The sequence below is a fragment of the Anas acuta genome, chromosome 1 (assembly GCF_963932015.1).
Source record: "Anas acuta chromosome 1, bAnaAcu1.1, whole genome shotgun sequence".
Taxonomy (NCBI): Eukaryota; Metazoa; Chordata; class Aves; order Anseriformes; family Anatidae; genus Anas; species Anas acuta.
Genome location: NC_088979.1, coordinates 82,699,241 through 82,712,406, shown reverse-complemented (window position 1 = coordinate 82,712,406; position 13,166 = coordinate 82,699,241). Strand labels below are relative to the sequence as shown.

The 13,166-nt window shown below is 38.9% G+C and overlaps 1 protein-coding gene across 1 annotated transcript; it reads right to left on the bottom strand.

Annotated features, from left to right (window-relative positions):
• Nucleotides 1–448: 448 nt before the first annotated feature.
• FUNDC1 (FUN14 domain containing 1) lies at nt 449–12,694 on the bottom strand. Its single transcript, XM_068685754.1, has 5 exons — nt 12,550–12,694; nt 10,685–10,841; nt 8,763–8,838; nt 2,494–2,622; nt 449–1,083 (listed from the first exon to the last, which is right to left on the bottom strand). The coding sequence occupies exons 1-5, from the start codon at nt 12,578–12,580 to the stop codon at nt 1,006–1,008; spliced, it is 471 nt and encodes a 156-aa protein (XP_068541855.1). The 5' UTR covers nt 12,581–12,694; the 3' UTR covers nt 449–1,005.
• Between the last annotated feature and the right edge of the window lie 472 nt (nt 12,695–13,166).

The window sequence follows — 13,166 nt, the reverse complement described above, 5'->3', positions numbered from 1 at the left end:
TTTTTTCTTTTTTGAAGTCTAAGTCGAGCAGAACACAGTGGCAATAGAGGTGAACATGGAAGTGAGCATTACCTCATGATTTCCAGCTAAAATGGACTACAACAGAAGCCTTCGGTCGATCCAAGGTACATCATACTATCACGGCATCAAGCCATACAAAGCATGAGCCCTTGCAAAGTGCTCAGGGAGAAGTCTCAGTGCTTCATTTCACCATCTACTGAAGCCTGAGAGGGGCTCCATGGCTCACTGAGTGTAAAACAGTGATCCTTGCCACAATTATCTGCGTAGTACAGTTTTATCAATGAATTTATGCATGTCTACACATCTGGGAAAAGTAACATATACATTCGCTTAGCACACAAACTTGTGCGCACAAATATTTGTACCAGATGCCTGCAGGACATGAAAGTGAGACTTCTTCCCAATGTATATGAGGCCGGAGTCAAAGTCAATTTTCACTTTTAATGAGCTGATGATTCTTTGTTATTTAATACTCTGTAAAAAGGTATTACAGATTTATAGATTATTGCAGTGACTTCTAAAGAACACAGGCAGCCACGAGGCTGAAACTACAGTATCATGTACAGTACATAGTCATTAATACTATCTACTACTGCATGAAGAAAAATACTTTTAAAATTAACAGTATTTACTTGAAAACATAGAAATGGAGCTTCCTTTCTTACAGTATGCTTACATATCTATATTCCAAGAATAACATTTTAAAAATGCTAGATCTTGAAAGGTCATAGATAAAAAGAGTCATGATGAAGATGAACCAGTTTTGCCCAGAAATGCTATAATGAGCACACTGCGTTTTTTCAGCAAATTCTAGTTTTGCCAAGCTTCAAGAGGCAAAAGCCTAAAATGTGAAAGCTTCCAAATTTTCTATCTATTCCACTCGTCTTGCTCTGGAGGGCACGGTGACCCACACTGCTTTCTGACAGTGTGTCACCACAACTGTTCTTTGACACGAATGCCATCAGGAAGAGATGATTCAGGTCCTTACGATGCAAGGCCTAACAAAAAGCCTCCAACAAATCCACTGGAGACCACGATGTTCTGTTTGATAAATTCTGTTGACTGAGAAGAAAAAGAAGATGTGTAAAGAACTGAGTCAATCGTGCCTGACTATAACATTTAATACTCTTATCACAATTGCCTGGAAACAAGCACACTGGAATTGGGGAGGGGGTAGTAATCCATCTGAAAACCAACAAAGTTGGGTGCCAACTGCTGGCACCAACGGAGTGAAACCCATCTCTCTGTCTTTAATAATGGGTTTGCAAAACAGTCGGCATTTTGAGTCAAAATTCAGAGGAATTGTCATAGTAATTCCATGTCAATACTACTATTTTGGATTAAAACCAATGTACAACTTTTGTATATAATATTTCATGAAATATTATCACAGAGTATAATACGTATCCAACACGCTACTTCATAAATCCTTTACTTTGAAAACTTGAAATTAGCTATTGGGACACAATTAGTAAAAATAAATAAATAAATAAAGTAAGGTAATTTGAAAAAAGGAAAACAAAAAACTTCCCGTCCCATCCATTTCTGCAGCAGAACAGAGAAGGATAGGTTAAGCTATTTGGGGTAGAGAAGAAGGTAGAAAACCCTCTCTCGGCTTTCCACTTTAAATTCACATTAAAAGGTAAGGCAATTTTTAGCAACTTAACTATAATTCCATCAGGTTAAGTATAAGATGTCAGAACTCTTTATTACAAAGCACCAGTGTGGCTGCTGTAACACTGTTAGTCTGCAGTACATTCCCAGTCCGGATTCACAGTTGCACAGAAACTTATAGGGCCTACTTAATATTTTAAAAGTGTGTTAAAACGTGCCAAACACGCCTTTTTTCAAAAGATAAAATGATAAAAAAGGTCTTCAAATGTCAGAACGAAATGGCCTATGACACTCTGATCAGTATAAGTCTTTTTAACACAGCACGTAACAGCGGCTGTAGACATGTTTTTCATGTGTAAAAATTAGATTTAAAAAATACACATATCTAGTTACAAAGTGGTTATTGCTTTTCTCCAGAAAGAGAGGTTTATCTTTCCTAATCAAGTTAATACTGTGATCAGCAGACTAACCTTTTTGGGTCTTTGAGCTACCATGTTTTAACCACAAACCCTCCCCTTTTTTCTAAAACCAAGCCATCAGCACATCAGCTCTCTTGATGGCCAAGAGGGTGCACAGACCAACTGGCAAAGCCCATGACAGTCCCTAGGCCACATCAAAGTTAATGCTTTTCCAACAACAAAAGCCCATGTGTGATCCTGCAAGAGTGAGCAAAACACCAAGTTAAGTAACTTAATAACCGATAGCTTTTAATAAAGCATACAGCCAGGCTATTTCTGATGCCTACCCATTCTAATCAGACTCACGGTTCAGTTTTGCACGACGTTTCCAACTAAGCACTACGTAAGGTGGAAAGCAAGAAAAGGTGGCTGGTAGAAAAGTTTATCTGCTTAGACTTACCTCTTCAATTAGAGTATTGATTTCAGGTGCTGCCTTATTTGCACGCTTTTTTAACTGTTTTTTTGCTTTGTTTACATCTTTTTCAACTCTCTTCCAATCAACTTGTACGTATCCACTATGACTAGCAATCTAGGAAAATAAAGTAAATTTAGTACAGTTGAAGTTAACATTTTATGAGTGAAAGTGCAATATATTAGTGCCTACAAATTATCTTTTGTTTAAATATTGTTTCTACATACTACAGATACAGGAAAAGACATTGCTCCAATTACAACACTTATTCTGCGTCAAACACTATTTTCCCTGCAGTAACACTGATGTGAAATAAGAACAATGAATTGCAAAGTTCATTAGGCTCTTGGTAATTTTACCACTTTTCTACTGCTTAGTTATAAAAGTTTTAAAACATTTTTTTCCTTCAGAATTTACTGTAACTAATTGCAAGGGAAGAAAAGTACATTCACAGAATAACAATGAAAAAGCTGCTCCATTTTAGCTCCTTTCAAAATTGTGGAATTCTGATTTGTGACTGGGCATTTGGGGCTAATAAGAGTCATTCTTGGAAATACCAACATCTTTCATTCTATCTTATATCATTTAAACTATCCAACAAGAAGTATATGAAAACAGAATTCTCATAGCTTCTAGAAAAACCCAGTAAGTAGAAAAATAACATGGCTCATGTACAGCACAAGTACTGGGACGTATGCGAAATATTTTGGGTGACTGTTCCTACCAATTTCCACTCAAACTCACAAATGCTTAATTATCATTCATGAGATTGTTAGCACATTTAACCACTATCCCAACCCTTTCCCTTATTTCTCTAACTCAGATTTGATCCTGGAAAAAGGACGTTCATTTACTCAACAACATTGACAGTCCCACCAACTCACAAAAGAAATGCATATTTAAATGTTTGTAAGATAACAGACTAAAAAAAAAAAAAAAAAAAGTAATTACTGTATACTCCAGATAATAATTAAGGGAAAAAAACTCAGTCATAAGAAGAAGAAAATCAAAACTAAGGATTCCTGCTCATCTTAACTGCTATGACAAATACAGACAACTAGTTTTAAATGATTTATACCAAAACAAAAATGTTTGTGAAGAGTGAGATTTCTCAGATCCTTCTTAAAGTTGTGTTTGTCAATTTCACATAACTTACGTAAGTGCTTTCTATACAAATAGTATAACTTGTAAATAAAACTCACAGATAACAAAGTTCTGTGGAGTAGATATTTAAACACAGGATTTATTAGGTTTGGGATACAATAAATCCATTGACCTTGCCTGTCTAATGTAAACCATTTATGCAGACAGGTGCTGGTGTTAGGCAGGGATAAGTAATTAAGGACTGCCTGTACACTGTGAAGACATAAAACAACTTTTAAACTGTACTGGTTGCACATCCAGTCTCTGGATGACACGCCAAGAGAAAAACCAATTAGGCGTTGGGCTAATTTTCATTTTACGGAGTTAACATTACCACAAGAATTTCAAAGAGGCCTTAGTGTTGAACTGGTGCCTTCTGACTCACAAACCTAAAAACTAAGTGTGGATTTAATATATTAAATCCAGCACAACAACAGAAATACAACTTTTAGGTAAGCAAATTCATTAATAAAATATAAAGTGGACTCTAAGAGAAACAAGATTAAGACTAGTTCAAATAGCTCAGTTATCCTTACAGTACAGGCATGAGGCAGAAGTTTTTAATTAAGCTCTGTTTTTAATTAAGCTCCTAACCATAGAAGTTATACATTTCGCCCTGAACTTAGTAGCAGAGCTCTTAAGTTCTGCTTTCAAATTTTAGTGTACAGCTATGAAATAAATAGACAATGTTTAGAATATGAAATGTATAATGGAGGAAAAAGATACCTTTTGTACTTCACTGCAGTGATAGTCAGAGCTTGTGTCATATCTGCTTTGGCTGCAGTCCTACAAAATATATTGTCTAACCACAGAAAAAAATCCCACTGAAGTCTTACGCTGGTGAGACAGACTTCAATTTTTAAACCCTAATTAATCTTAAAAAAATATATATCTTAACTATTAGTTTATGGTCAACGTTCCTATAGTAAATTTATTTAAATGCAAATTCTGTAAATTCAGTAGCATTTTTAAAGCCAGTCCCTATGATAATGGAGATAAAACATTAATACTCCATTATCAATTATATCCATTATATATATTATATATATTAATACAATATATTATATATATTAATATAATTATATATAATATATATATTAATGTCAGCAACTTGTTCAAGATCTTCCAAATCTATAAAAAAATGTTTTCTAAAAATGCAATTAAAAATACATTAATGCATGATTAATAAAAATGCTTCCATCCTTCTCTACACTAACCAAAATGAGAAGGGAACCTAAAAGGAAGGCCTCATTTTTGGGGTGCCCTTGGATAGGCACACAAGCACTTTGTTATTATGAAGCATCATTAAGGGTAATGAGCAAACGATGAACAAGAGCAAAAAAAAAAAAATGCTGTCCCATCTTCCTGTATGCAAGATGGCAGTTGTAATTTCCTCAAAACCAGGATTTCTCTCGCACTAAAAAGGCCTAACCAAGCCCAGAAACTGCACACAAGCTCCCCATACTCAGCATAGAGAAGCAGTGTGAAGTTCTTAGTGTTTACTGGTATTTACCTAGGCAGCAGCCCTCTCTGCTCCTGACCAGGACAGACCTGACAAGGCTCTAACTTCAATATACAGAGATAAGGAGGGACTGAGAAATGATACAGTATTTTTTTTGTAAGAGCTGAGCTCCAGAGGCTGTATCTGCAGCCACCATCTACTGGCACAGCTCCCCTGTGACCATAAAACTCCTCCAGTTTACAAAAGCAGAAGAACGATGCCCCTCCACTTCGTGTAAACACCTGCCAGAAGCAGGGCATTTCTTTATAAGGCAAACTTCCAGATACTGTTTGCTTTGGCTCTTCCACTGAATAGTCCCTCTAAATCTGCACGAATCATCTGTCAAGTGAGGTACCCAGTGCAAAGCCAAATGCGACTCTCCCGCTGAACAAGTCCCTGCCCCAGAAGCGTGCTGCTCTCCCACCACTCCGCTGAGATCCCACAGCATCAGCGTGGCACTACCAGACCCCTGCACAACACACAGCTGAGGCTGTCTTAGGGTTTATCTTGCTTCTTGCATCGCTTTCTAAGCTCTTTCTCCAGGCAGAAGGTATTTTAACGAGGAGTTGAATTGAATCTATCAATGGCATGTTAATGGAACGAGGCAAAATTTATTACTGAAAGCACAAATAACTACACAAATACAGCATTTTATGATTAAATAGTAGTCAACACAAAATGGAAAAAGCCACAATTTATATGTTGACTGCAGAGCAAGAAGTAATGAGACCATTACTAAGGATACAGGAATTTAAAAACACCGAGAACAGGCACTCATTAAGAACAATTGTTTTAAGTAACTTATTACAGCAGAACCACACCAAGTTCACACTTCCCTGCTCTTCAGGATCTCACAAAGCTGTGCGCTATGTAACCTGTAAGTTTGACAAGGGAAATCCCTTAAGCTGATACCCGATAGGAGAAATTAATTGTATTTTTCTTGGTATAGAGCATGGGTATTGATCATATGAAGAATCACAACTCCTTCAATAAAAAATTGATCAAGTTAAGCTGTTGAAATATCCAGCACAGAGATGTGAGAACAGGTCTTAATTCTGAAGAACAATGCAGATTCCTTCACGTCATTTTTATTCTCCTCAGGCTACTTTTTATTTAATCTGCATTGAGACTGACATATTTATAGATCATTTACAGTAATTTGAAAGATCTTTTCACTTCTTGTACGAACTGACACTCCAAAATGTATTGCTTTCTGTTTCCTACTAGATTTCTTCAGATGAAGTCGTCATATGCTATAGAAAAAACGCACTTTTTAAATTCCAGGACTGAAGTGTTTCAGTGAATGGGCTTTATCCAAGAATCTCGCTTTCTGTAGTTCTTTGTCTTGTTTGAGCAGGTAATTACAACATCAATATTGCAATCAGGAGCTGGAATTAAATCTGCAATTTCAGAAAAATTTGCAGATAAAAAATAATTTTTTAGTCACGTGCTGAAACATTCCTCTGCCCACACAGGGGAAGCGTTGAACATATATTCATAAGGAAATTAAAAACATAATGTGTGATCTTTAAATGAAAAAATTAAAGACTACAGAAATGTAATTACACTATAGAATTTATGACTCAGCTTTAAAAATGCAAAGCATTTTGAATTAAAATGAAAGACCGAGGCATTTACTTTATTCCCTTCCAAGAGAATCTGATCTTTCTTAATTAACGATATAGACAATCAAAATATGCAACTTGTTTTTCTTCTTAGATAATATTCCTTTTCAAATACACTCTAAATGAGATCAACTAAGAAATCAGACACGCTATCACATGGCAAACTGATTTTACATATAGGAAAGCTCCCCAAACTTCATAGCTCAACAAGCAAAAATACCTGCATAAGTAACATGTTTTTAAGCAAGCTCTATTCTTCACTATTTATAGGTTTTAGTTTCAACTTTTTAGCTTTGTGTGGTAAGAAGCATTAATGGGGACTTCCAGGCAACGTTCTGCCTACTGCCCCTGGATTCCAGGCCTCTGTTTGGCAGGCTCGACAGCCAAATTTGGATAAAAATTGTCATTTAGTGAATTAAGACCAATACTACTCTAAATGAGAAGAGATTTTGGTCATGCTTAACTTAACTTTGGTCTGGTTAACTTAAAGACAAGTAGTTTAAAGATCCACTATATATATATATACATATATATATATATATATATATATAAAATGTAAAGATTTCAGTGTTCCCTCATCATCCAGAAATACACACTGTGGGCTAAAGTACTGCAGTGTTCTCAATTTGATTCATTTGGTGGCTTTGCACATTTTGCCAAAAATTTACATCTGGATGATTCTAAACCTTTTCTGATTCAATACATTTGTAAAATCCATCCCAAAGGTTAGGTACAAACCCAATAACCAGTGCTTTCCAGAAGATTTGAAGAGGTCAGCAATGTACCATGGTGAAGTGGAACAAAGAATAGTGCTATAAAGCTTCATGTGAAAAATACTTCATTTTGACTATTTACATTGTTGTTGATGCTTGCCTTTGAGTAATTCGGAGTAAGGTGGGTGTTATACTTGTTGAAAACAAGTTAAACCAAATAGTTTTGAAAAGCCTACATTCTCACATGTAACTGAACTACAGTGCTTATGTTTAACAACGGCCTTGGAGGCTTAAAAAAAAAAAAAAAAAAAAAAAAACAGTGGAGAGGATGATGGTTTCTCCCCCAGAAACCATCCAGGGCCATGTCGGCAATAATAAAAAGAAACTATCTTCATCCCTGTCTCAAAAAAGAAAAAAAAAAAAAAACACAGCCGGTGTATTATTTGAATGAACCTAAACAGCCACCAGTCTATTTCCTCTAGAGTAATTTGAAGAAAAAAAAATAAAATAAACAAGCTCACTGATATTAAGACATGGGAAACACTAGCCAAGTAATTTTAATTCGTTTACATCTCAGAAGGATATGTGAAATTCTCCTTTGCTTTAAGCCTTTTAATTTATTTGAAGGCGTTTTGGAAATCTGTCCTCCTCTAACACAATACCTGATGAAAAATTTAAATAGCCATGCTAGATAACACCATTAAATTTTTTGTTAGACTTGAAATCTGGTTGAACAGAGGAATGCAATGAAGCCATCAGAAGTCAGGAGAGCTTCAGAGGTTCAACAGATATAACTAGCAAAGACAGCATGGGGAGAAACGGGAAATGAGTGGCTTCATAATTGGACCAAAGCACATCTTCCAAGAAACTGCCAAAGCAGCCCATTTTTTTCAAAGCACTGATAAAAATTCTCAAACCTATTTAAAATAAACACAGCTTTAAATACCCTGATCTCTCTAATAAGTTTACTTGTAGTTCCTCTAAGCTGGCAATATGTATCACACACAGCATCTCAGTTTCTGCACAAAGGTTTCTTTTGGCTTATCACAACTATTTCACAGGATAAAGAGTAGATTCCAATTTAGGACTGTTATTTTAGAGCTGTCTCTTTTACACGCAATATTCCACCTGAAATTAAGTTTCGGATTGATAACGCTAAAAAGATGAACTAGATAAGAAGCCTTCCTAATTAAATTTTTAACCCAGCAGCTGAATTTTGCCTACAGTTTAAGTAAATAACATTTGCCAACTTATAAAGCATGAAATTCTACATACTTGAAGCAGAAGAAAGCCACCACCTACTGCAGTTGCTGCAAGCTTTCCGACTTTCTGGAACAAAAATCCCGCACACCTTAGGAGAACAAAACAAAAAACCCAGTCCAATGAAGTTGTCTGCTCAACAATGCCACACTCCAAAATTCCTGACTACAACTATTAAGCTGTTCATTTAACAAAAGCAAACGTATCATTTCACATTTCTTAAATCTTTAGATCAGAATATTTAACACAAACAACGGTTAATGAATAACGTCTAACACAAAACAACACGAGCAACGGCTGCTAGCTGATGACTGATGGCCCCTTTAAAGTAAGCTTCAGCTCTGCGGGCTCTGTCTATACATAAAAGCTGCATGCTGCTATTCAATGCAGCACTTTTAACAAAGCACAGGAGAGCGATACAAAAGTGCCATTAGAACTATTCCCAGATGGAAGGTTAATATATTACACTACCATTGATATTAGCTACATGACCTATAACTTAACTCTCAGGTAAAAAGAAGTTACATCCCTACAGCAAGTGCTAAAAGCTGGAGGGGAGAGGAGAACGAGGCAGGGAAGGACGCTCCTCTGGGACAGGGCCTTGGACTGTTTTTAGGGGACCAAAGCGATTTAGGATCTTGGTCACAGTCTCCAAACGCTCCCACATCTACCACAGAACCACACAGATATCAGCATCACAGAACAACTGTGGCAGGAAGTCGTCTGGCCCAGACCATGCCCAGAACTGCACCATCGGACCTGAGTGCAACTGGGGTGCTCAGGGCCCTGCTGGGGCGGGCGCAGGATGCTTCCCAGGCTGATGGTCCCAAAAATTTTCTTTGGACTCCTCCTCTGGAACTTAACCTGCCCCCTCACAGCCCAATGCATGTGTGTTGTTTTCTTTCCCCTTGAATATGGGGGGTGAATTCCTATTGATATGCACAAATACACACACACACATGTACGTACATAGACACAGACACTGCAATACAGTTCCTACATCCTTCATAAGCCACTTCTTGGATGCCAGACCCCATTCACTATTCCCTACAGGTTTCTGAGTTGGTCTATTCACACCTAACTTCTAAAAGCTATTTTAAAGCTACAAAAGCAAATCAAAAATCAGATTGAAAGTTAAGGCTACACCCCCCAAAGCTGCACTAAGCCTGTAAATAACAATTTCATTTTTAGCCTCTTCCATGTTCCAAATCTCATACAATTTAATTTTAAAAGTTCCTACACTACTATAATGTTGCTTTTCACTGAAATTATTATTTTTTTTTTAGAACACTGGAATAAACAAGGACTAGTCAAATACCTTGACACAGCTGCCCAGTTTGTGACCACACTTTCCAATTTCTACCTATCACCACAGCATGGTTAGGCTAGAACAATTTATGGTGTCTGCTCTCATGTTAACTGTAGAGACTCTTAAACTGTTCAAAAGGGCTCCAGTTTAATTTAGAGAAACAAAGACGCCTCTATAAAATGGGGCTCTTAAAGATACATTCTGTCACACATTCATTTCTTAATTTCTTTTACCTATAAAAGGCATCTTAGCTATAATATCATAACTAGGCCTCTAAATCCCCGCTAGTAAGTTAATCTGATTTTCCATGGAAACAAAAATGACATGCAGTAATTTTCCATTTACTCCTTAGACTTTCAGAGTTCTGACATTTATTTCTTCAACTCCTTTTTGCAGTAACTGGTATGGGTTCCTTTAGGTAACTGGTGCATTTTACCAATATTACAAAATGACTTTAGGATGATGAGTCAGAGCAATGAGTTAAGAAATTGCTCGCGCATGCATAATTTTGATCAACGATAAAGGGAACCCTATTAGAGAAAATAAACGTATCTGCTTCGTATAGCCTGGAAAAAGATCTAAGAACAGTAGAAGGTCTAGCGCAGTTATGAAAGCGACGTTCTCTCACCAGCCAGTCACTCCGCCCATCACAATCTGTGTGGCCACGGAATATTTTTCTACAATTGGTCCCGAATTGCGGCCAAACACACGATTCCACCAATGGTGACGCCTTGCATATTCTGTCAGATCCAGCACTTCATAGGAATCATCATCGCTTTCACGTTCTTAAAAAGAGCAAAGAAGAAAGAAAGTTATTTTCTGTTATGCAGTAAGCCAACAACCTATCAGAAACATCCACTATCAAAACCCCAAGCATTAGCAGAAGTGTATTTGGCATTAGCTGGCTAATACAATGGCTTATGATGCCATTTATGGGCTACCTGTGGTCCAGAGGTTCACAGAACGAAGGACTTTGTGATTTTATGCCACAATCTTAAAGAAGAGACTACAGAAAAGTTATTACCTATGAAATCCACACATGGCACAGAAAAACTGAACAGGAATCTCCTCTCTGTTCAAGTAGAGGAACTAAAAGGCCTTGGAGCTAGCATGCATCTGGTTTAACACAATAAAAAAAAAAAAAAAGAAAAAAAAAAAAGGAAGTCTTCTCTGCCCCTCTCTGAGATGGGCTCTGGTTAACCTGTAGAGCAGCTTGCTGCAGGATGCTGAAGCTACCAAAAGCTGATGTGGACTCCAAATAACAACAGGGAAAAAAAAGTACAGGAACAACAACAACAATCCACCAAAGGCTATCGGGAGGTCCAGAGCAGAAAATCCTCAGAAACATTCTGAGAAAGCATCGCTGCTTGCTTACCGTGTTATTCTTTCCTAGCTCACCCCGCCGCCGACGGCTTTCAGACACAAGATGCTGGGCTTTCATCTGACATCGCGCGATTGCTTTTATGATCTTCAGCAACGTGAAACGCACCTGACTTAAGAGAAAGCCGATGCTTCTCTTTTAAGAATCCCTGGCTTTGTATTTTCTTCAGAGGGCAGGGCATTAGGTTAAGGTAATAAGGCAAGGACAGCGACGTCTGTTCCCATTCCACCACAGACAAAATAGATGAAGCCGGGACTTCAATTAAGTTCCATAATTTCAGCACAATTCTCTCAACGCTTTCAAACTGGGCCTTCTCCTACCACTCCAAATAAGGCATCCTGAATACCTAAATACCATCCTAAATACCGCTTACCCTCAAACATCAAAGGAAGAGGTGGCCTACTTTCAAAAAGGAGCGTTTTATAAGCACACCATATTTCAGCATACACACACAGAGGGTTAAAGTCCACTTCTGTTTAATATATTTAACCTATTTAGGGTAAGTTCAGCAGGGCTGGGGGGTCACTGCAGAGGAGAAAAGTTTCGTTATTGCCTACAATTGTAAGGAGTTGTGATGTAAATGTTCTGTTCGTGTACACAATGTTGTGGGGTTTTTTAACCTCTTATTACGAGTGTGAGTGAAAAGCTAGAAAATAGATAGAATATGGAGAATATGAAGAGAAAATGGAGAAAATAGTTAAGTAGGTATGATTTCTTTCCCTTTATTATCACTTAAGTGATAGTAAATAACAAGGCCCATCGCGATAAAGAGTTGCAGGTGAATGCTCTCTTTAACTTTGAGGTATCAAAGGCAGTTTATCTTGTTTAAAAATGGAACAAAGCACTCAGTCACAGCCTGTCAACTGCGTTAAGTTATAACTTATTTTAGGGGCAGAGGCACACCACAGCTCGCACACACGACGCGCTGCAAATAACCACATTTTACCGTTTATTTTTGACAAAACAACCAAACGAACGCCCTTCCTCGTGCGACAACGCTATGTTTGACACCCCCCCGTGCCTACCCAAACCTCCACCGCGGCGTTTTTGGCGTGTTTTTTGCCGAGCCCCGCTGCCGCCCGCCCGCCCGCCCCACGCGGCCGCGGACTGACCTGAGGCGCGGCGGGGCCTCCGCGCCGCCATCTTGGCTGCGGGTCACCACCGAGACGAGGCCGGGGCCGGGGCCGCTCTGCGCTGCCGGCGGCCGCCCCTCTCTATGGTCCGCCCGCCGCGCTCCGTCCCGCCCCCTCCCCGCGGGGTGACGTCACGGGCCGCCGAGGCGGCTCGGGCTCCCGGAGGATTGTGGGGGATGTAGTTCCCGGGGTGGGCCGCCATTTTGGGGGTAGCCCCGCTGTAATGTGGGGCATGGTTTCTCGGCAATCCGCACCCTGCCTCTCATCCCACATTTTAAAGGTCGGGAGAGGGCTCAGAGCCGTGGTACAGAGCCCGATGATCCCCTCCCAGGGCGGGAGACATCAAGCAGCACGGCGCAGATGGAGGCCTGGGTGCCTTGCCCAGTCACCGTGTGGCCAAAATGGTGCCACCCCCATGGCAGTGCCGCCTTCTGCTCCTTGCTACCTGCTGCTTGGGCAAGGTCCCCGTGGCGTGGCAGCATGGCAGAGCCCCTCCAGACAAAAAAGCGTGTGCCGCTTTGTCTGATAAATAACAGACACGTTATTTAATGTGACAGACCAAAACCCCAGCCTGGCGTCTGTGCCTCACATTACTA